This window comes from Phasianus colchicus, chromosome 20 (genome assembly GCF_987193195.1).
Source record: "Phasianus colchicus chromosome 20, bPhaCol1.hap1.1, whole genome shotgun sequence".
NCBI classification, from domain to species: Eukaryota; Metazoa; Chordata; class Aves; order Galliformes; family Phasianidae; genus Phasianus; species Phasianus colchicus.
The window spans coordinates 11,145,838-11,167,581 of record NC_143455.1 but is presented as its reverse complement, the minus strand read 5'-3'; the positions used below and the strand labels follow the sequence as shown (position 1 = coordinate 11,167,581).

The 21,744-nt window shown below is 48.6% G+C and overlaps 2 protein-coding genes and 1 long non-coding RNA gene across 6 annotated transcripts in view; 2 read left to right on the top strand and 1 right to left on the bottom strand.

Moving 5' to 3' along the window:
• Positions 1 to 257: 257 nt before the first annotated feature.
• On the top strand, positions 258 to 1,625 carry LOC149915387 (uncharacterized). 2 transcript variants are annotated; one of them, XR_016459054.1, is made up of 4 exons: positions 258 to 412; positions 708 to 748; positions 871 to 1,020; positions 1,557 to 1,625. It is a non-coding gene; the product is annotated as an uncharacterized LOC149915387 (long non-coding RNA). The 2 variants fall into 2 exon arrangements; XR_016459053.1 differs by having other exon boundaries at positions 622 to 748.
• On the bottom strand, positions 1,569 to 6,206 carry LOC116232321 (melanin-concentrating hormone receptor 1-like). Its single transcript, XM_031598591.2, has 2 exons — positions 6,147 to 6,206; positions 1,569 to 3,077 (listed from the first exon to the last, which is right to left on the bottom strand). Exons 1-2 carry the CDS (start codon positions 6,202 to 6,204, stop codon positions 2,020 to 2,022), a joined length of 1,116 nt encoding a protein of 371 aa, XP_031454451.2. The 5' UTR covers positions 6,205 to 6,206; the 3' UTR covers positions 1,569 to 2,019.
• An 8,565-nt stretch (positions 6,207 to 14,771) lies between these two features.
• The window catches only part of CASKIN2 (CASK interacting protein 2), a 30,348-nt gene continuing 23,375 nt past the window's right edge, over positions 14,772 to 21,744 (top strand). For all 3 annotated transcript variants that reach the window (XM_090122205.1, XM_031598614.2, XM_031598615.2), the window contains exons 1-2: positions 14,772 to 15,053; positions 17,014 to 17,732. In XM_090122205.1, coding sequence (XP_089978331.1) covers positions 17,639 to 17,732 — 94 coding nt within the window. In that variant the 5' untranslated portion in view covers positions 14,772 to 15,053; positions 17,014 to 17,638. The remainder of the gene's footprint in view (positions 15,054 to 17,013; positions 17,733 to 21,744) is intronic.

The window sequence follows — 21,744 nt, the reverse complement described above, 5'->3', positions numbered from 1 at the left end:
TCCTCAACATGCTTTTCACACAGACAGCAGCAGCCCTTCAGACTGCCTATCTGCATGAGGAACTGTGGGTTTTTTCTATTAAATAGAGCAGTGCTTTGTTTTCTGTCTCTGCAATTAGCAACAGATGCACTGGGATGGGGGCAGGAGGTGTTGCATAACAAATATGAACAGAAGAGTAGACAAAGGCATAAATCTGGATACATATCAGAACAATGATAGACTCTGAGTTAACAGAATCTGCTTTGAAATATAGGGTATTTGGTGCCAACCATGCCGAAATGGCATCAAGGAGAAAAGCTGCATTGCTTTATGGGACCAGCTGGTCCTGGCCTCCCTTCTTGATTAGCCCACTGTGTCCCGCTGATTTTGAGCATGAAGCTTGACCGCACCATGTCAGACTGACTCATTTAAGGTGAGAATAAGCTGATTGAATCATAAACACCTTTACTGTAAACAAGATAACATCTTTAATGTGCTGCTTTGAGAGCTCAGACAATGAAACCCTTTTTCCCTTCCCTCATACTTTCCTAATTGCTGGTATTAAGAGGGAGGGGGGAAAGATGCCCAACCTTCACCACCTTGTACAGAAATAAGTCTGTCATCCCTTTGGCTTCTGTGTAGGAGAAAGTTAACACAACGGTTTTGTAGTCGTGAGAGCAAGTCTGCACTGGCACAAACTTGCCTTCCTTGACCTTTGCTCTCTTCAGGCAGAATATTGACCAAAGAAGTCCCATGAAAACCAGCACAGGTAAGAATTCCTGGCATTTAAGATGGGGCAAAGATTTTTAAGATCATAGTTTGCAAGTTCTGTATGTGTCTATCTGGCTTTGTAGTCCAGGAAAAGAGGGTAGAAAACTAACAAAAATACAGTCATAGGTGTGGATGTGCTTCTGAGGTGAGCAGAGCCTGGAATGGAAGAACACAGCTCTGTTTAACAAACATTCATTAACTCAAAAATCGTCTCTGCATCTGATGACAAAAGTGCTAGTGTTTCACACCAGCCTGCTGTGATCACTAAAGGTGAGTGAATTGCTGTACTCTCTAGTGTGTAGAATGAAGTATTAGCTGCACTTAAATATGTGCAAGTGTCATGAGCGTATGTTAATTACACTTGTAAGCTTAGAAAGTCCTGTGCAGGTAACAGTCCAGATGAATAAGAGTGAATTTCTGTTATGGTTATATTGTTGGTGGCTGGCAGCATGAAACCATAAGTATAGTAATATAATTCTGTGCTGTGTGATATTTTTCATGCCACTTTACGTGAAATTAATCTACAGTGAACTGTTCCTTTGTGTTTGATGAAGAGTTTAACAATACCTGCACTACCCCATGGGAGGAATCCTGTGCAGTCTCAGTATAATCTCCTGCCTTTAGCTGATCTGTGCTGTCTTTTTCCTAGTCTTTGTAATGGGTAAAGTTATTTCCTAATCTCTGACTGTTAAAGCCTTGCATGCAGAATAGGCATCCAATTTTCCTTTAAGTTTGTAAGGCATTTGTTATTTTGTGTAAGCAACTCAGTTTCCTGAGCTGCCTTTTCCCATCTTCATGCTTTACAGATCTCTGCACACTGCATGCTTTTTAGCCATGTTTAAAGCCCTTTGGCAGGGGTTCCCCAATAGTCATGTAGACTGCAAGACACAAGAACAGCATGAGGAACTGGCAGTGTGAAAATAAGCTCATCGGCAGGATAAGCAACAAATCTGGTGTTAGCAGCAGTATTTCTGAGAATTGTTTGCAGTTCTTTGATGCTGTACAACTGCTATCTGCCTGATTTTACTTGAAATATTTAGGATTAGCATCAAATCTATCCAGCTCTTGAAAATACCTTCATTGCTGAACAGGAAAGGACACTGGAAGCAACTGTTGCTGGAACAGAATGCCAAGCAGCAGACCTGAGCGCCTGCCCTCTTGAATGAAGAAGCCAGCAGTCTGTAGCTTCACAAAGAGCTGCCTGAGGCTGCTTCTCCTCCACAGATTTACAGATTAAAAGACTCTCTGCTGTGATTACTTCAGTGTCACTTAGTGAACAGCAACATTTGCAGTCACTGAGTGTGGAGAGTCCTCTGGAAGCAAAGTCTGTTGAGTGGATTCTGAAGCCAGTTTTAGGCATATGCTGGCATCTGTCATGCTGTTGTTGTTGGCAGGCATGTTGTTGTTGCTGCTGTTGTGACATGGCACTTTTGAAGGGCGGATGGCTACTAAGAACTGGCGCTTGAAGGTCTCACTGAGGGCAATGTAGAGAAAGGGGCTGAGGCAGCTGTTGGCATAGCCCAAGCTAATGGCAAAATTGTAGGCATAAAAGAAGGCCATGGATGGGGTATCAATGCCAAGGTGAACCAGCTGGAGGATGTAGAAAGGAGCCCAGCAAATGAAAAAGGCAGAGCAGATGGCAACTGCCATGCGAGTAACTTTCTTGGTACGAATCTGGAGACTCCTTTGGGGCAGTGGGACCACAGTGGTGGTTATGTGCTGCAGGATCTTGAAGTAGACCACACAGATCACAATCAATGGCATGGCAAATGCCAGCATGAACTGGTAGAGAGTGAACCAGTAGATATCAGTCTCTGGGTTGGGAAGCAAGAGAGCACAGCGAACAGTCCCATCTGCCAGAGGCATAAGGCCTGCGTACATCCACACAGGAATGACAGTCAGGAAGGAGAGGAGCCACACTAAGCAGATAACTAGAGCTGCAATACATGGTGTCCGAACATAGGTGGATTTTAAAGGATAGACAGTTGCCAGGTAACGGTCCAGGGTCATCACTGTAAGAATGTTGGTGCTGGTGATCTGGCTGTTGTTGTCCAGGGCAGTGATGATGGTGCACAGGGTTGCTCCGAAGTACCATGAGCCATTGCCTAGGAGCTGGTGGATGAGGAAGGGCATGCCCAAGAGGAAGAGGAGATCCACAATGGAGAGGTTGAAGATGAAAACGTCAGGCACTGTCTGGTTATGCTTCAGCTTCTTCTTCTTGACAATAGTGTAAATGACAATGAGGTTCCCCACAATGCCCAGGAAGCAGATGATGCTGAAGAGACTGGGCATGATCACACTGGTGTATGGTGCTGGCTTCTCTGCTACTGCCAAAACAAACCAAAATCCTAAATGCAATCCAGAAACAGTCTGTTGGTATTTGTGCTTGCCCTATCTTGCAACTGGATCCCTCCCAAAGATGTGGTTTGGAGCACCCTCTGCTGTGCTTGGAGAGGCTTAACTGTGAATGTAACACCTCCTCCTCTGCTGTGCAGTGCATGTAACACCCACATACCCCACCCCAAATTTTTTTTGGCTGTGTAGGCATCCTTCATCTCTCCAGAAATACTTCTGTCATTTTCTGGAACTTTCTAGGTTTTGCTGGGGCTAACAGGCTGATATTCTTTGCTCTGTCAATTGTCTGACAGAATTGATAGTGGGAATATTGTGTGTCCAGCCTTTTTTTTTTTTTTTGAAGGAGTGGGTGAGGCATCTTTGCAAATCAAACCCTACTGGTGCCAAAACCCCAATATATTTAACACCAAATCTGTTTGACAACTTCAGCTTGTCTGCTGGGTAGTTTATCAATTGTTCAATATGAGGCAAAGTTCATTGACCATGCTAGGACATAACTGATGCTTATCCACATTGTGGAATCTGTGACTGTACCCTGGCTATATCCTATCTCTGTCAGGATCAGGACAGAGCACATCTGCTACCTGTCTCCCTTCTCTGCCTCTCTTTCTGTAGTTTCGGTGTAGAAGAAATCCCAGTGTGTGGAACAGGCAGGGTTTGGAGCATGCTCCAGTATAGTCCTTCATTTTGTACCCAGAAGGAGCAAAAGCATGGCTTAAAGCTGCTCTCTGGCTCCTAGGTGCAGGTAGATTTCCAAGGCAAAATTGTTGCCTGATAGATTATTGGCAGTGATGCTTTGAAGTGGAAGGCCTGAACATAATCAAATTCATGTTTTCTTTGTTAATAACTAGAGTTTTAAATCGCATTTTGAAGCCACGTGCCTGCAGTGCCAAACAATAGAAATTTCTGCTCTTGGGCACCTTAGGTTCTAAGGCATTCTGCAAGTTTCACGTGCACTATGTGATAGACTCTTAAATCAGCTTTCTCAGCTCATTTCATCTCATTACTCCTTTCCTATGGGACCTTTTTTTGTGTGTATTTTGGCTGTCACAGAGATATGCCTAACAGCCCCTAAGCCTAGACTGCATGTGTCTTTTATTGAGTTGTAGGTTATTCAGAATGATACTGACTGGAAATGCTTTTCAGTTTCTTAACTACTGGTCTTCTCAGCCTACTCCTATAGGATAAGGGAGGTTGTCTCCTCCTGCATAACTGAGAAATACTGTAAATGAGATTAAGTGACAGATAATCACAAAACATTCTCAGCCAAAGTGGTGTCTGTTTGCCAGATGGTATATGCTGACTAACATCTAGAATTCTTGAGTACAAATGTCTGCAGATTTGCTTTAGTGTCACTGAGAAGCTTCGCTGAACTGGCAAGATAACTGACGCTGTGTTGCTGGCCTGAACAATGGCTGGAGAGTTATGTGTCACCAATATGTACTACCTCTGTCTGCCCAGGAGTGTGGTGTGAGTTACTGTTGTTTTTTTCTGGTAGTAGGATGCAGTCAGCTTAGGCATACGCAAAGCCAGAATCCAATAAAGTGGGGGCTGTGTCACTTTATCTGAAAGCTTTTATGAGATGATAAAACAGGTAGCAAGGAACAAAGCAGACCTGCCAGGAGCCTGAGGTACAGGTACAGAGGAGAACCTGATCTGTCAATGGGGCAGTAAGCCTCCTCAGGGCCATATAGGAGATTTAATGGTCCCTTTTCCTTCTGGCTGCTCTTCTATGCAAGGAAATGCTCAATTTAAGTGGCTGTAAATAAAGTAGTGCTATCAGCATCCCACTTGAGACCTGATACTTTGTCTCCAGCATCCAGCTTGTGTATTTCCTGAACTTTCAAACAGATTTCACACCTCCTTAATGCTGAAAGATGGAAAATTAGAGACTGGAAAATGACTGTAGTCCTGATGTTCTGTGTGTAGCTGTTATGAGCTGTGCTCTCCTTTCTTTTAGCCTGAAACTTTGTTACTAGTGCAGTGGAAATGGATTATACGGTTGAAGTGTAAAAGCTGGTTGTTTAGCTGAAAACTGAAACAAAATATCCTTTTTTTTGCTGTGTAATCAATAGAGTACTCACGGTTACCCTTGTAATATTTTTGAATGAACTCAGCTGATCTTTGAGTGAAGTATGCACAAGCCCAAGGGTTTTGTGTGAGGTGTGGTTTGTATAGAGCTGTAGCATTTTGTCTGATGTTGCTATTTGTACAAGCAGGAGGTACAAGTGTTGTTAGCTGGAAGCTGGACTTCATATATGCTTCGTGGAATGGAGTTAGAAGTGTGTGATTACCAAATTCTCAAAAGTTACCCCTTATCTCAAGAACATAGAGGCTTTAGAAATGGCTGAATCTGATTTTTCATGATGATTTTGTGCAAACCCAAGCAGCTGTACTTGTATACCAAAAGAGTTACTTCTAGGCATTGATTTGTCCTTGCTTCCAGATCTCTGGCTGCCCTGTTATTCCTGAAAAGTCACAGTGCAGAATCAGCCTGGATTGTAGTCTTCAATCATGCCCAAATGCACAGCAATATACATCTTTATTGCATCTCAGAAGATAGCACCTAAAACGTGCTTTTATGCAATAAAGAAGATATTGAGCACGAAAAATCGTTTGTTAAACACTTCCGTTGTACTCTCAAGAGTACTGCCTTACTGCCCCTACACAATTTGTCTGACAACACTGATAACATGCAGAGGGCAGCAGACTGGGGGGCCTCTCTCCTTCCTGCCCCAGTGATATTTTACATTCTTTGTCTTGCTCTCCTCTCCGTCTGCCAGGGCATGTTCCTCTCCATCCTCAGTACTAAGACCCCAGTGGCTGCTCCTCGTAGCCCACCTCCCCTTGGGCCCCGCCGTCGGACACTGCGTCTCCCGGGAGCGCCCCGTGGTGGGGCCCGGAGCTGTCCTTCCGCGGGTGCTGAAAGCATAGCAGATAGGACACAGCCCCAGCGTTCCCTGTGGCCTTCCTCCTGGCCCCTGCCCTTTGGGCCCCCTGGCCGATCAGTCCCCAGCAGAGCACCCTGCAGCCCAACTCACCTGAGCTATTCCGAGCCTCCAACGTGGAGAAATTGCGCAAAGAGCTGATGGGGGCCATGGTAATTAGCCCCGGGGGCTGAGGTTCTTCTCAAAGTTGGCCAAATTGCCTCCAGGAATCCGTGGCAGCGATGGGGTGGGTCCCACAGCCGGGGTTGAGCGGGGTGTGGGATGCAACAGTGCAGTCTGCGGCTCGGCTGTGCACTGCTTGCTGGCTCCAGTGCTGCTGAGCTCGAAACAGGTGCTGACATCAAGGAGCAGCTGACTGGCAGCCACTTCAGCTGAAAGCATCCTTCTGTTGCTATCGGGTAGGAGGGGATGCTGGGAGAGAGGGAGCGGAGGGGCATTGCCTCCATGGAGTTGCAGCCAGTGCCCCTTTGCGTCATTTTCCCTAGATCCCCTGATGGACAGCTGAGATTTACACCTTCCCAATTATATCCAACTTTCTCTCACTGTTATCAGTAGGAGATAAGAACTACATTTTTCCTTTTATGTATCTCCACTCTCTTGCCTTTGCTATGGATTTTTCTCTTGACTCACATGCTCTTTTCATTCCTGAGTCACAATCCTGTCCCCACTAGTGGGGCTGGGGGATATCAAGGTGCCAAATCACCCACTGGAAGGCGTTGCTTTGGTTATCTGACTCCTTTAACTCGAATTTCAGCTTGAGATACTTCACTTGTAATTCATTTTCTGCTGTGTTTCTTGTCATAGCTCATTTGTATCCTAGTTCAGAAATTAGCTAAACAATTATTTAAACTCTTGTTATCCATGCTGGATTTCTAGTTAATTAGCACAAAGTGGACTTTTATCCAAAGCTTGATGACCATCACCTCTGTGTGCAGGCTAGACCTCCTCCTGCTGAGAGATCTGAGCTGGCTGGTCAGTCCTAGATAATTGCAGTCCCATACTGCTAACTTGAGGCTTTAGTCTTCAGCTTCTATCTATTCTGGCTACTGAGAATGAGCCAAAGGCCAAGACAGCAGCTTTATGTGATTTTATTTTCATTGCTGAATGTTAGAGGACCTCAGAGATGGAATCAGAGCTTGTCCTGTGGTGAGGAAGCAGAGTGGCTTGCAGGCTGTCCATGACCAGCATGCAGAACTCAGGGCTGTGGATGTGCTCTCAGTAAACAGGCAGATCTTGCTGCAGAAGTTAAAAGGTTGCAAGCAGTACTCAGTGTCAGACAGAAACAGTCAGGAGCTCCAAGGGAGGCAAATCCAACTGCAGGATGTGGTGTTGGTTGTGTTGCTTCTTTTCTTATGAAAACAGGCATTAGCATGAGGAAGAGAGGTGTAACTTGAACTCCTCCTGAGCCTGAATAGCGGGAAAAAAGTCCCAAAAACTTGAGCTCAATCTGTAGCTTGTGGATAAGTGTGCTCAAGAGGAGAGAAAGAGGCTTTTCTGCATGAAATGATGGGAGGACTAACCAGACTAGATGTCTACCCAGCACCCAAATTATTGCTCTGCTACCCTTTTAATGAGGACGATGATGTTGTTGAACTTGAAAGTGGATATTGCAGATCTGAGATGAAATAAAATTGGAAAGTCTGAGAGGTTTAAGTCAGAGAGATGAGAGAAACTTCACTGCAAAGAGCTGTTGCATGAAAATGCAAATCCAAGCACAAGGATTTATGATAAAGCTGTTTAAAAAGAGGTGATGTTTTATAACCAGTTATTGCAATTCTGCTATCTGATTCTGAGCAGGGAGTGGAAAGAAGAAAATCGTCATAGCTGAGATTCTGAGCTCCAATACACTGAGTCCAGTAAAGCATTTGATATACAGCGTCTCCAAGGAAATTCTTGAAAGTTGGAGAAGATATGGAGAGGCAAAACATCTGTAAAATAAGGAATGAATCACAACTGACACTGGAGACTTGTGTTGGGAGAGAGGCTGTGAGTGTTGATAGCACTGGGTGGAAAACCCTCCTGGTACAGACCTGCAAGCTAGAAAAATGGCTTGGCTCAGTTAGCAACCAGAGCTCTGTAGCAGCCAGATGTTTCTTTTTCTGTTTGGCTGGTAGATCAGTCATGTACTCTGTGCTGAGCACAGAGATCATAGAATCATAGAATGGCCTGGGTTGAAAAGGACCACAATGATCATCCAGTTTCAGCCCCCTGCGACTTGCAGGGTCACCAACCACTAGACCAGGCTGCCCAGAGGCACATCCAGCCTGGCCTTGAATGCTTCCGGGCATGGGGCATCCACAACCTCCTTGGCAACCTGTTCCAGTGTGTCACCACCCTGACGTCTGGTGTGTTGCAAGCAGTAGAAGAGATGGGAACCTTTTAAAGAAATAGTGATAAAGTAAAAGGATGACTGCTTATGAATACAATAATTGTAAGCCACTTAGTGTTAACAACCATGGGGCTAAGAGCAGAGGCATACATTCTGCAGCAGCACAAGTAAGCACTTGTTTATCAGCTGGGAGTTCATTAGGTGTGAAGATAGGAGTAGGATGTACATGGGTTTGCTATGAGCTACCTGTTTAACATGGCTTTACGAAAGGCAGATGGGATTCTCAGAGGGGCCAGGTGAGACTTTTCTGTTGCAGAAGTTACTGCCATCACATAAGATGAAGTGAGACCTCCTTTGGAAACTATTATGGATTTATGGTCTTTTGTGTGCAGTTCTCTACAGAAAGCTTAGCTGCAGAAAGGAATAAAGTTGGGACATGGGGAGCAAGAGTGGGCAGGTCAGGTACCACGTCCCATTGTGTGGGACAGGATGCTTTCTGAGATGGTTCTGTCTTTCAAACCTGATGCAGATTTCAACAGAAGGGTTAAACCAGAAATAGACCATTTTGATGGTTGACTTGAAATACTTGGAGAGAGTTCATCTGGATAAAAATCAACCCAAAATGCTATTTCTGATTGACTCAGTTCCTGAAGGGTTTTGTGATGGTAGAGAGGATGTAGATGCATTAGTGCAATGCTTTCTAAATGTCCCAGTTTGCCACCAGGTCTTTTTCCCTCCTCTACCCTTGATTTTCCTACTGCGTGAGTGGGACAATTCCTCTGGAAGACAGTGGAGATATTGCTGCTGTCTCCTCTGAGTTAAGCCTCCATGCAGAGGCCCATTCCCATATCTTGAGCCATTGCAGTTTGGGGCACTTGAATCCTCTTCCTGCTGGCAGTGTGTACAGTAGCCTTGCTTATGTCTGCTTTTTAATTCTGTGCCTTATTTGCCAGACTGGGGTGACAGAGCCTTTGTAAAGTGATTTGAGATGTCTTGTGTAAGAATGCATATGGATCTGTTGCTGACATTGCAGCTAGAGATTTTAGCAGACTCAAGAAATCAGAGCTATCTCTAGATGCAGGTTCCTTTTCTGACAAAAAAAAAATGTAGTTATTTAAAGCTTCCTCCTGAAATGAATATACTTAACTGCACTAGAGGGATAACAAATTGAAAGCAGTGTCCTTAATCCTGCCCTTTCATCTCCTGGAAATTCCTTCCTCTGTCTCTTTCTCTGTCTCCTGATTGTTAAAAGAAATGAGAACTAATTTCCACTTGGAAAAAAAAAAAACAAAAACAAAGCAACAAAACTGCAGCCCAGCTGATCACAGCAGAAGCTGTGGAGACAGGAGCTGGAAGGAGTTGTTAATGAAATGTCAGCAGCAAGCCAAGGGCAAGGGCTGGAGCCTGTCCAGATGGCACTGCTAATGGACTGCATCCACTTCGAGAGCATCCTCCCAGGAAGAGGCTGTCTGAGCAGACATTGCTGGTCAGCTGCAGCCCTGGGCAGGGTATTTGTCTGGGTTACATCAGGCCTCCACATGGGCTTTTTTTGAATTCCTTCTGCTGATGGAAAGTGTCTGCAGAGGGAAATTGACCCCAAATTTAGCTTTCTGCACTGCATTCCTGCAGTGATGCATCAGTGACCTGGTGTTTGCTCTCCCTACTGCCTGCCCACAAGGCAGAGGATGGCTGGTAGGGAGGAGTAGAGGTTGCCAAGAGGCATGGACTATTGGGGACAGGAAGAACAGATCACAGGACTGGCTGGGGCTTGCTAGCATGGCTCTGATGGTGGCAAGTAGCAGCCCAAGTGCCTGAGCTTCCCTTCATCTCATGTCAGCCTGGATATTTCATGCTGGATAAGGTGGCCTTGCTATTAATCAAGAAGCCTGGAGAATGGGATCAGTGTGAGGCAGGCATGCTGTGGAGCTAATCTCCTTTACTCCCTGATGATGGATGGAGCTCATCCCAGACATTAAATCAAGTCTATATGCATGCACTAGGCAAAATGGATTAGACACTATGCTGTTAGCAGAGGCATATCCTGGAGGATGCCCAAAGTTCTGGCTTAAGGCAACCTCCAGCTGGAGATGCAGCAGGGTGACATGGTGTGGGTAACAGAGGTTACAGTTGCTAGATCCTGGGGAGAGCTTAGATGGCTCCCAGGTCTTCTTTGCAAGCACTTGTGTTCCCTCCCCATGGGCAGGGTTGGGGAGCAGGTCTCAGCCATAGCTGAACTTTATTTGTTGCTCAGCTGCTCTCCCAAACAGCTTGTGGAAGCTTGTGCGATGGTTCCAGGTGCACCTAAACATCTGCAGTTTCCAGACCTTGCGTCACACAGAGGAGACTCAATTGTCTGTGCGGTGAAGCTCAAATGGGAATGGAGGTGGAGCACCAGCTCTGACACACGTGGCAGAAAACACCACTTGTGATCCCCTGTAGAGTCCAGGACTAGGTGGTCCTTTGTGAGCAGGATCTGCCATCAGATGCCAGCCCTGGTCATGACTCTGCAGCATTCTGTGTAAAAGGTTCTTTAATTCTGCTGTAAGATCAGTGTAGGATAGAGACAAGTGAGATTTCGCCCAGCTCTCAACAGTGCTCTGGGCTAGCTTGGATATCATTGGACAATGATGTCTTGGAGGCAGAGCAAAACTCTTGGAGATGATGTGAGCTTGTCTGTAACAAGCCCTTCATCTACTTCAGACAAATGCTTGGTTCTGGGATTAGCAGGAGGTACTGGCTAATAAAAATAATAATAAAACAACCTTAAGTCTGCATCTTCCATGGGGAGAGTCACAGGCCTGACAAATCAGAGGCAAGTGTCTTTCTATTACTGTGCTTAGCATGAGTGGCATGCTACAGAGAAGAGGAGGTGCATTTTTATCTTGGCCATCCCAGAGCACTCACTCATCCTAGAGCAACTCAAGGTATTCCCAGCAGGAGTCCCAAGCACTGATCTCTATTGAAGTGATGTCAGTGGCCTCCACGCTCTTACTGCATGGCAGCTGTAAGCTGTAGTGTTCACTGACATCAAAGTTGTATTTTCCTATGACAAATTGCTCCTCCCTCCTGATTAGCGAGTTGTCTAAGCTCCGCAATGGTGATTGATAACATTTGGAGTAGATATCAACTGTTTCCAGGGAACAACACCCACAGGGACTGCACATGGCTGGCACTGCAGAGTGGGGTTGGTCCTGGAAGAGAATCTGCTCTGTGAACGTAAATGTACCTGATCTTCATGTTCAGAATGGCTAAAAATGGGTGGACAGCACCCAGCAGGTTTGGGAATGGAGAGTTTATTTCCTCCTCTGCTTTAAGTGCGAAGCCCAACTGACATCAAAGCAATAAAGTCTAATCCCATTTTGAATCAGTGCAAGTACATGCAGTGAATGTTAAGCAGAGACTCAGGCAGGAAAAAAAAAAGGGGGGGGGGGGAGGTATTATCTTTAGTTTCCTGAGAGGAGGAGACAGAAGAGGAAAGGCATGGAAACAGAAAGAGGTGGCAGCTGGCATGGATGGTTTGTGAAGGAGGAGGAAAACAGGAGGACAGGAAGGGGAGAAGAGCAGGAGCAGCACCAGCATGTGCCATGGAAAGGTGACTCCAGTGGCTGGCACATATAAGGGCTGCTCCTGCCTGGGTTCCCACCTAAATGTAGGGAAGGGATTGCTGTGATGGGCACAGAAAGGCTTGGGCTGTAGCTTCCAGTTCGTATATTTGGGACGACGCTGTAGAGCTGCTTTTTGTGTGATGCATGCTTGTGTCCAGCAGAGTGACACAAAAGGAGAGCTGAGCTTGGTAAAGGAGAAAGGGCTTGTTATCTGTGGATGTGTGTATGAAGAGGATTCTTTGCTAAGAACTTCCTGAATCCCTTCAAAGTCCTGTTTTCCAAGTAGATGCTGACTCCTAGCTGTGGTTTATGCCCCTGTCTATCACTACCAGCTCTGCGAAAGGCAATTTCTGCCTCACTTCTACCAAGTGTCTTGGCAGCCTTGTCTGTGCTCCTGTCTGGGGAAAGCAGCAATGCCTGCAAATGGTGATATCGTGTTGCCATGAGCAGCGGACCTCGAGCTGCAGCTGAGCAGGAGTAATACAACGTTGTCCAGCGGGTTCATAATATACTTAAAATTTTTCAGATCTGGGCCCCTGTGGCCCTACTGCTGGCTTCTCTATGGGTGAGGCTGCTGCTGCTTTCTAAGTTAGATTTTTGCAGATGAGAGGTGAGAGTGGGAACTCTGCAGCTTAAGCCTGCACATCTGTGTCTGTTGTGGCTTCACCTGAAGCTGCAGACGCTGTTGAGTGTGTCACTTGTGCCAGTGGGACCCCTTCTCCCCCTGGCAGCATCTGCAGTGTTTTGTTTTGGTTATGGAGAAGGGGAAATGTTAAGGTAAATCTCAGAGAAGGGGGGGAGGGAGAGATGAACAGCTGCTGCTGCTGTGAAAAGAACCACACTCAGCTCCAGTCATAATTCAGCTGCTGAAGCTGTGGGCTGGGGAGAGCTGGCAAAGCATCGTGCAGTGACGTTTTAAGTCAGGCATCCCAGCCGCAGGAGCACAATGTGTGCTCCTCCTGCTCAGTTACTACCTCGAAACGCTGCTTTTACTTGCTGCCTTGAATTAAAAACAAAAACGCTTTCCCAACAGCGTGCAACAAGACAATCATTGTAGCGTGGCCCTCTAGATGGCAACATCGCCCCGAGGAGGAGGGTCCTTGCTGGCCCGGGCGAGGAGCTGCTGAGCGCCAATCTGCCCCGTCAGGCCGTGGCTCGGTGCGGCTGCCGCGCGTTCCGCAACGGGTGTGGGACCGTAGGGCAGGGCCGGGCTCTTAGCCACCCTCCTGGGGCTGCTCCCCACCCGGAAGCTTCTCTTAAAATACAACTTGCTCCTAGGCAGAGAAATAGCAACACGTTATGAAAGACTTCTGTAGTGGCAATTCAATCAATTCTCTCATCCCCTGTTCATGGACGGGCAGAAATGAGTGTTATGCAGGGCTCTGTCACCCAGCTGCAGCCCTTGGTAGGTCTCTGTGCTGTGGATCACTGAAGAACTATTTAACCCCTAAGATTTAAATGAAAGCTGTGAGATATATTACAAGAATTCCAGAAATTACAAGAATCAGCTGATGCTAATTCTCATCTGCTTGTCTGCTGCCAGAGTGCGGGGTTTAGATTGCAGTGTTAGGTGCACCCATATGTGATTTTGTGTTTAAAGGCTGTGAATATCCAGGAAACTGGGGTGAACTTCCCTGTGGCACCCCCTACTCAAAGGGTGTGTATGACTGCAGAGATTAAAGCCTAAATGACCCAGCTTTAGTGATGTGTGTGTTGCTGAACCTTTGAGTGGGAATACCCATGGAACACACATGGTGCAACTGTGCTACAGAGGAGTGGAGGTAAAGTCCTATCCTGCACAAAGCAGTGATGCAGGACCTTTTTTATACAAAACAGGGTCTGGGCTACTTTTTGAAAAGCAGGTTCAATCTGTGTTCAGGGGACTGCAAAGCATAATTAAGATCCTTAAAAGGACAAAAGGTGCTACATGAATTTAGGAGATTATTATAAATGTCAGTGTGCTTTACAGCTCTGACGAAACTCAAAGAAGGAGTAACAAGACTTTTCACTTCCCAGCACTTCGTAGCAGGGCTACTTAGGGCTTCATGCTTCAACACAGAAGCTATAAAATGTTGACATTTATAATTAGGTGCGCATAATGATCTCCTTAATCCTGAACTCGCAGGCTGGGTGTTTCTGGAAGCATCAGCTTCTCCTCGTGAGGATTCACCCTCTGCCCTCCCCTAGCGGGACTGCTCAAGGAACCTTCTTTTGGGGTTGCATTTGGGCCTAAGAGATGCCTGCACCCCCCATAGGGCTGGGGCTAGGCACTTAGTGAGGAAAATTAAGGCCTCTGTGTGTTTTTAAGCAGATCAGATGCTGGTAATCCTGTGATATCATGTAGCAAAAGCTGTCCGGCTTTATTAGGCAGTCTCTTGTTTTAAGAGAACAGTACTTGCGTGGGAGTGCTCGGTTCTGCTCTGCTCTTTCTGCTGAGGGCTGGCAGAAAAGGTCATTTGGAAGAGTGAAGAGAGTGGTTCAGAAAAGCGGGATGAGTGCGGGGCTGGGATGAGGGGCTGCGGGCTTCCTACTTGGAAGGGTCCAGCAGCCTTCAGAACCACACGGCTGAGCTGGGAGCCGCCTTTTCTCGGCAGCCTAACTGGCAGAGCCGGGGCTGGGAGCGCAGAGCGGGACCGAGGAGCCGAGCTCCCGGCCCTTCCCCTGCCCAAATCTGGCGGCGCATCACAGTGAGTGACAGCCAGCCTGGCCCTGCCCAGCCCGCACATCCCGCCGGTTTTTTCCAATCAGACCGGCCCGGGGAGGGATTTCCTGCGGGAACGGGGTCAGCCCGAACGGGACACGGCTGAGTGCCGTGCGAGCGGAGGAGCGGCTGCTCGGGGCCACCGGCGTGTTTTTTTTGGTTCGGCCCGGCCCGGCGGTGCGGCTCGGCGGGCTGCGAGCGCCCCCGGGTGAGTTGGGTCCGCGGAGCCGCCTCGCTCGGGGCGCGGGGAGCGCGCAGAACTCGGGGCGGTTCGTCCGAAGTGGAGCGGAGCTGCCTCGGAGCACCGCCGGATTACAGCGCTGTGGTGGGAGGCGGAGCGGGACCCTGCGGGGCTTCCCGAGGAGGTGAGGTTCTCCCCCGCCCTTCCAGACCGAGTTCCTTTGCCTACTCCTCATTAGCATCTTTCCTCCTCACTCTCGTAAATTGTTTGATGGTTGTTTTCCTTCTCTCCCTTTTTTTCCCGCGGCTGTAGGACTGTTTCAGATACTTCGGATCTCCGGGTGGATGTGTGGGCTGAAGCTTCGCTTTGCTCCGGTGGGAGGGATGTTTTGCTTTTCCAGCTTTGTGCCTTCCTCGAGTCTTGCCTTTGTTGCTGCTCTTTTCTTGGGAGGCTGAATAGGTGGAGATCGGTATTCGGAGCTCTTGGTACTTCAGAGTTGTTTGTTGAGTCTTGTGTGCTCCAGGAGAGGTAGGCAGCAGTGTGAGGCAGTTTTCTAGGTGAAGCTGCATGGATAATGAATGTGTAAATATCCTCAACAGTCCTGGATTTGTATCTTGTGCTTGCAGAGGGGTGTGGAGTTAGATGCAGTTCTCTGAGTGAAATAAAATAAGTAGTTTTGAAGACAGGGTTGCAGGAGGCTTTGGGAAGCAATTTGTTTGTGGCAAGGTGTTATGAGTCCAGTAGCTGAAACTTTGCTGTACTATAGGTAAGCTGGTGTGGGTGGTCTGTGGTATAGAGATGTGATATCTAATCTATATGTGCATGGGCTTTGGCATCAGGCACTTAACTCCCAGACAGCCTTGCACTGAGGGGTCCTCAATCAGCAAACCCAGAGACTCAGGGAATGACAACAGGGTGGTAAATCCTCAGTCTGGTATGAAACCTAGGCACTGTCTTGTCCCAGGAGCTACACCTGCATGGGAGCATTGTCTCTGCAGCTGTGCCTAAGGAAGGGCTGGAGCAAGGGGAGCCTGGTGCTGGGGATCTACGCTTGCAGGCAGCTGCAGCTCCCAATATTGCAAGTGGGTGGGTTGAGCAACACTGTGCTTGATGAGGGGCTGAGACGTCCCTTCTGCTTTTGCCCCTGAACCAGGCAGACTTCTCCTACTGTTGCTCTTTCTCCTTCCGTGTGTTCTGTCCTCAAAACAGTGACCTCGATTGCTCAGAAGTAGAAGCATCCATCGTTATTTAAATGGCTGGGGGTGAGTGCTTTGGAAAGGGAGACAGCAGACTTGGGCAGTGGCTGGGGGATACTGAAACTGGTTCCCATTCAACCTGGGTTGGGGTGGTGGAGCGATGTGTGACAGACCAGCAGCTGGAACAATGCATGCTGCCTGCCCTCCTGCTTTCATGCTTGTCCCTGGGGCTTCAGAGCAGCCTGCCAGATACATGGTTTTGAACCAGGAGAGAGTTTCTCACTGCCCTGTTTGGACAACCCCGGTACAGGGCAAAGTGTGGGCTGGGAGATGTGAATGGCTGGAGGAGCCTGGGCCCTTTCCAGGATGCCCTGTACAGTTAGGACAGGGGCTTGATCGTGTTCCCTGAAGCATGGTTGTGCTATTGGTTTGCACTCAGTGCTCACTTGGGCCCAAGAGCATTCATGTATTGGATACAGAGTGTCTTGAATCCCAGAGCACTGAGCTTTCATGATAGCTTGAAGGGCCAGTGTTTGTCCCTATGCCAGATGGGAAAGGTACCGGGCAGGTTCAGCCAGTCTCAGTGCCTCTGGAGGACTTCGGCAAAACCTCCTCAGCTCCATCACTTGGATGCTGCCAGTGGCAGAGGGAAGAGGGAAAGTTGCAGTGACCTGGACCACATTTGTGGTCACTCGGGAGTACACAGCATGGGCTGTGAGAACAGGGAAGGAGCAGTGGCAGCACCACTCATCCATCCACAGCTCCCCTACAGGAGGCTTCCTCCACAGGTTCTTCCCTCTTCTTTTAACACAAGGATGAGCCAAGTCCCGCCAGGACTAAATATAGCCAAAGTATTTGTTCTTCGATGTGGATACCAAAGCTATCATGATGGTGCCAGCCAGGAGGTAAATGTTCTCTGAGGGCTGACTCTGCTCTTCCCCTCCTCAGGTCCTGGGCTGCTGTGCCAGCCTGAAACAGGGCTCAACTGTGTGCGGGGTTCCCCATTGTGGCTGCAGCACAGTTTCCAAGAGGAATGCTGAAACAAAAGCGCTAATGAGCACCAGAGAGGAAGGATCTATAACTTCCAGATGGCAACAAGCCTGTAATCCCTTTGGGAAGGATTAGGGACTCATCGGTGTGGCAGTGCCTGGCAAGGACAGCCAAGCAAGGCACCTCTGGCTGCAGAGTCCAGCGCAGGTTTGGCAGCATCCTGATGATGGCCCCACTGGCCGTCCTGCCCTGAGCTGCCTCGTTTGGTCTTGTAGCATTCTGTGGCGGCCAGGAACTGGTCCTGCAGCACTGAACTCTCCTCATTTTGACTGATGGCATGTTCTTCAGCCTAACCCCATCTGGGTCCTGCTGCTCCCAATGAAGAAAGGGACTTCTGCTGCTGAAAGGGAGACTTCTTCCTTCTTTTTTTTATGTCCTATGAGATTTTAAGGCATTCTTCTTGCTGGATTTCACCTCCAATTCAGGCGTATTTTGAGGATTTACAGACTTATTTCAATGGCTTTATAAACTACTGGGATTTGAAGGCTTCTTCCTTCTGTGCCGCTCCTCCCACCTGTCTGCAATGGGGCGAGAGCAGGAACTGATCCAGGCTGTGAAGAATGGGGACATACCTGGTGTGCAGAAGCTGGTGGCCAAGATCAAAGCATCCAAGAGCAGTGAGTATCTGGGTGCAGGGCTGCTGGGTTCCTTCCTTCCTCTGGAACATCACTGCATGTCCCAAGCCACAAGCTGTGGCCATGGGCTCTGTGCGGGGTCATTCAGCATCTGAGCTGGGGTGCTAGTGCAGACTTTGAACCCCCGTGGAAGAGTTATGCTGTGGTTAGAGGCGTGAATGCAGCCTGTGTTGATGAATGACTGCACTGAAAATGATCCTCCCAGCAGGGTTTGATTTCCCTTTGGGCTCAGGGCCAGGGGCCCTGAAGTGTGGGCACTAAGCAGGGAAGGGCAAAGGGAAACAAATAGCAGGGGAGACCACGAAGCTGCTTGGGGGGATGTGGTACAAAGGGTCTTTAGCAATTGCCACTTACTTTGTATTTATCTTGTGAAAAATTATCATCCAAGCCAGTCGACTGGAACCAATTGTAAAACCTTGAATTTCAGTCTGGTAATGTTTAACCCTTCAGCAGTGCTGATTTCTTTCATGTATGCTTGGGAAGGCCAACTATAAGCAGGCTCAAAGCAAATGGCAAGCTTGACCAATGCTTGGTGTTGTAAGGGTCACGGGGGCCCTGCTGTCTTGAAAGTACCTGACAACTCACACTGGAAATAGAGGGTGTACAAGGTGGAGGAGCAGACCTAGTGCTACAGAGCTTGCAGAGGGCTGAGCTTCATGAGTAGGAACTCTGGTCACTGCTTGCAAGTTGCAGAGAAAAGGAAACTGGAAAAAGTAAACAAAAGGGTGCTTGTCTGTGGGGTGTGAGCAGGGGGAGCTGCACAGCTCCTGTGTGGGATGTGGGAGCCACTCTGGGCAAGGATTGGCCAGAGAAACCCCTGTCCCATGCTTACGGCCTGCAGGGATAACTGACTGGGAAGTTAGAACAGGCAAAACAAATCTCGAATTGGCTCCCTGCAGCAAAGTGTTCATATAATCTCCCAAAGAGCCTGCCTGGCTATGGCTCTCATCCAGGCTGTGCCTTGTGGGAGGGTCTCAGGGATCTCTGCAGGAAAACTGGGGGGAAAAACTGGAGGGAGTGGGGAAAATCAGCCAGGAGTAAAAGCTCTAATTCTTAATCGGTGCAGCTCAGGACGGAGAGGCCGGTGCTGAGAAACATGAGTTAGGCTGAGGATTTTAGATGTGAGACGGGGATAAAATCCCCAGGATTGACTCCTAGAAGGCTTTGGCTAGTGCCAAAGCTTTACAGATCTATCTGGGCTGCTGTTTCCCACTGGAGTCAGACCTGAGCCTGCTTTTATCACAGAGGAGGCTGGGTGCCCCTTCTTTGGGTGACAGGATCAGGTGCCTTTGCCTCTGCTCAGTGCTCAGGATCTGTGCCTGTTTGGGGCTGCAGCCTGCGGAGGGCAGATCTCAGGGCTGGAGCAAGATGGACTTGCTCTTGCAGGAAGCCTGAAAGCCGCTCCAAGGCAGTAAATAACTTCAGCAGATGCAACCTGGGTCCCCAAGCTGGTGTCCTGGCAGCATAATACGGGCAGGCTTGGGACCCCACAGCTTTCCTTGCCTGTGTGCTGGGGGGGTGAGTTTATACTTGCTTCCTCCAATACCTCTCTCCCTGTTAAAGCCCGTCTGTGTTTTCTCTGGTGTCTTCCCTCCCTCCAGCCATGGGACACCCATGTGAATGAGTGCATTGAAATCCCCCATTGAGGCAGTGTCAGCAGGTCCTTCACTATGCTTATGTTCATTTTACTCCTTTATAAGGTGGGGGAGCAAAAGGCCCAGGCTATGGCAAGGCACTGTCTGCAAGCCCTGAGCCACTGCATGGGGGGCAGCTGCTGCTAGTCCCTTATGCTTCTATATGCCTCCTCCTGCCCATGCCATGTGAGTAGAGCGTTGTTGCTTGTTAAAGTGCCTTTTCCATATGACAGACTGAGATGCTGATTTTTTTTAAAATCCCTCTAAGAGTCCTTCTGCTGTCTCAATGGATTCAGAGTTCCGTCACTGTGATTAGCCCTCCGGGACTTCCTGTGCCTAAAAAAGTCACCACACATAAGCAAGAATCAAGTGCCAGTCCCGGCAGTGGGAACTTCAGGGACACATTGTTTAATATTCACCGTGTGCAGCCCTCATCCCCAAGCAAGCGCTGCTGTACAAGTGGGTCACAGCACCTATTATTGTAAGACCGCTGGGGGTGTGGAAGAGGGAGGGGCAGAGAGAAAGTTTGGGTTGGGAGGATTAGAGTCAGCATGGGCAGATATCCTGCCTGCAGGAAGGGGACCTGGGGATGATGCTGTAGTCATTCATAGCTGGAGAGGAGAGAGAGACTGCTCCCACTGCCCTGGCTGTGCTTGTTGAGTTTCCCCTGAGCAGCAGTAGAAACATCCCTCTTTTTAATTTCTTTCTTTCTCTTTCTCCCCTCCCCTCCACATCTGAGCACTGCAGTTTAATTGAAATTGTTAAACGACCCGTCACGGCTTTGGCCTTTCTCCCTGGCGATCAATCACATTCCTGCCTGGCTGTGCTCACTAACAATGCACCAGCACCAGGGAGGCTGTGCAGGGTGGCAGAAGTCCCTGGGAAGGGGTGATGGGGACCTGCAGACCCCATCCCAGCTCATTGCAGCCATGGCAGGGTGAAGGGGGCAGGCAGCTGCTGGGGGGGGTGGGGAGACTTGTTTGAGGAGTGAGCCTTAATGCCTTGGAGGTAGCCTAGGACTGGAGGTACTGTGGAAGAGAACAGGAGCTGGACTCACTGTTTGCCTTTCTTAAGGGAGTGGTAAAGCTTTTTGTTTAAACGTGCACGAAGTGCAAAGAAAGTGCGACAGCTGAGCAAACTTGTGCTAAACTCAAGGATAGAGGACCTTCCCTGCTGGGCTTTCACCCAGTGCTGTGGAAGGGCAGGTTGGCTTCAGCCTGCCACTGACCCCTTTTCAGCAGCCGCACTGAGGCTTTTGGAACTCCCAAACCTCAGATATATCAAGAGCAGGGCGTGGGTGCCTGGGATTTGGATCCATCTGGGCTGTGACCTAACAAGCTGTTAAATGCAAGTAAAGCTCCTGATGGGAAGCCTTGGCTTTATCCCCAAGCCTAGCTTGGTGCCTCTCACTGATGGCAGCATAGGACACAGTGATTTTTTTCCCAGTGCCAGCCCTCAGATGCTGCTGTCACCCATCTGGCTGAGGAGAGGGGTGATGCTGAATGGGCTCTGCTGGCTGCAAGTCTGCAGCAGGCAGATGTAGGATAATTTGCTCCCTCCCTCCCCCTTCAATTTCCTCCTAATCTCTAGTAGCTGTATCAGCTTAAGCTCCAAAGCGTGAGGTTTAATATTTCTCTTGCTATTTGTTAGCCTTTGCTGCTGGTGCTTGGTGTCCCCATTCTCAGCAGAAACACTTGCTTTCCCTCTGAGTCCAGCAGGACTTTCTCCTTGTCTCAATGGCAGCAGTTCCCATGGTTGTGTGCAGAGGAAAAAGTCACTGCTTTTGCCAATCCAGGAGTTATTTTGTGGTGATGTGGATATGCCTTTGCACCAGCTGATGAGCCCAGCTCACCATGTCCGTCATGGTGTCCTGCAGGGAGGACTGTCCTGTTTGTGGCTGCTCTGGGGGAGCTTTGGGTGGTCCATCTGTGGGGAAGAGCAGGAGCCCTATCATTTCAGACTCTCATACCCAGCAGGTGGTGGCAAAAGGACAGTTGGGCAACTTTCCTGTTGTGATTCTGCTCTGAACGTCACAGCTTGCTGGATCCAGCTCTGCCATCAAGCCTGCATGCAGCCCTCATCATGTTACTCAAAGTCTGGGTTTCCAGGATAAGTTCCTAAGCATCCTTGGCATGGTCCTTTCTTCCTATTCATGTGTGCTGTAGATCTGACAGGCTGGACCAGTTGGGTGCAGGCTTGGAAAGCTTGCAGTGTGCTCCAGGGCCACTGTGAATGATGCCACAGAGCTCTGCTGAACCAGGAAAAGCTCTTCATCCCATTGAGAGCCAGCCCAGAGTGAGAAGAGGCACCGTGCCCTGGAGAGCCTGGCTGGCAGTGGCCCTGCACTGGGAAGCTCACTG

Excerpts from the sequence above, each read along its gene's own strand:
- LOC116232321 (XM_031598591.2), bottom strand. The coding sequence starts at position 6,204 with ATGGCCCCCATCAGCTCTTTGCGCAATTTCTCCACGTTGGAGGCTCGG. Across the intron at positions 3,078-6,146 it reads GGAGGCTCGGAATAGCTCAG|TAGCAGAGAAGCCAGCACCA; the intron begins GTGAGTTGGGCT and ends TTGTTTTGGCAG.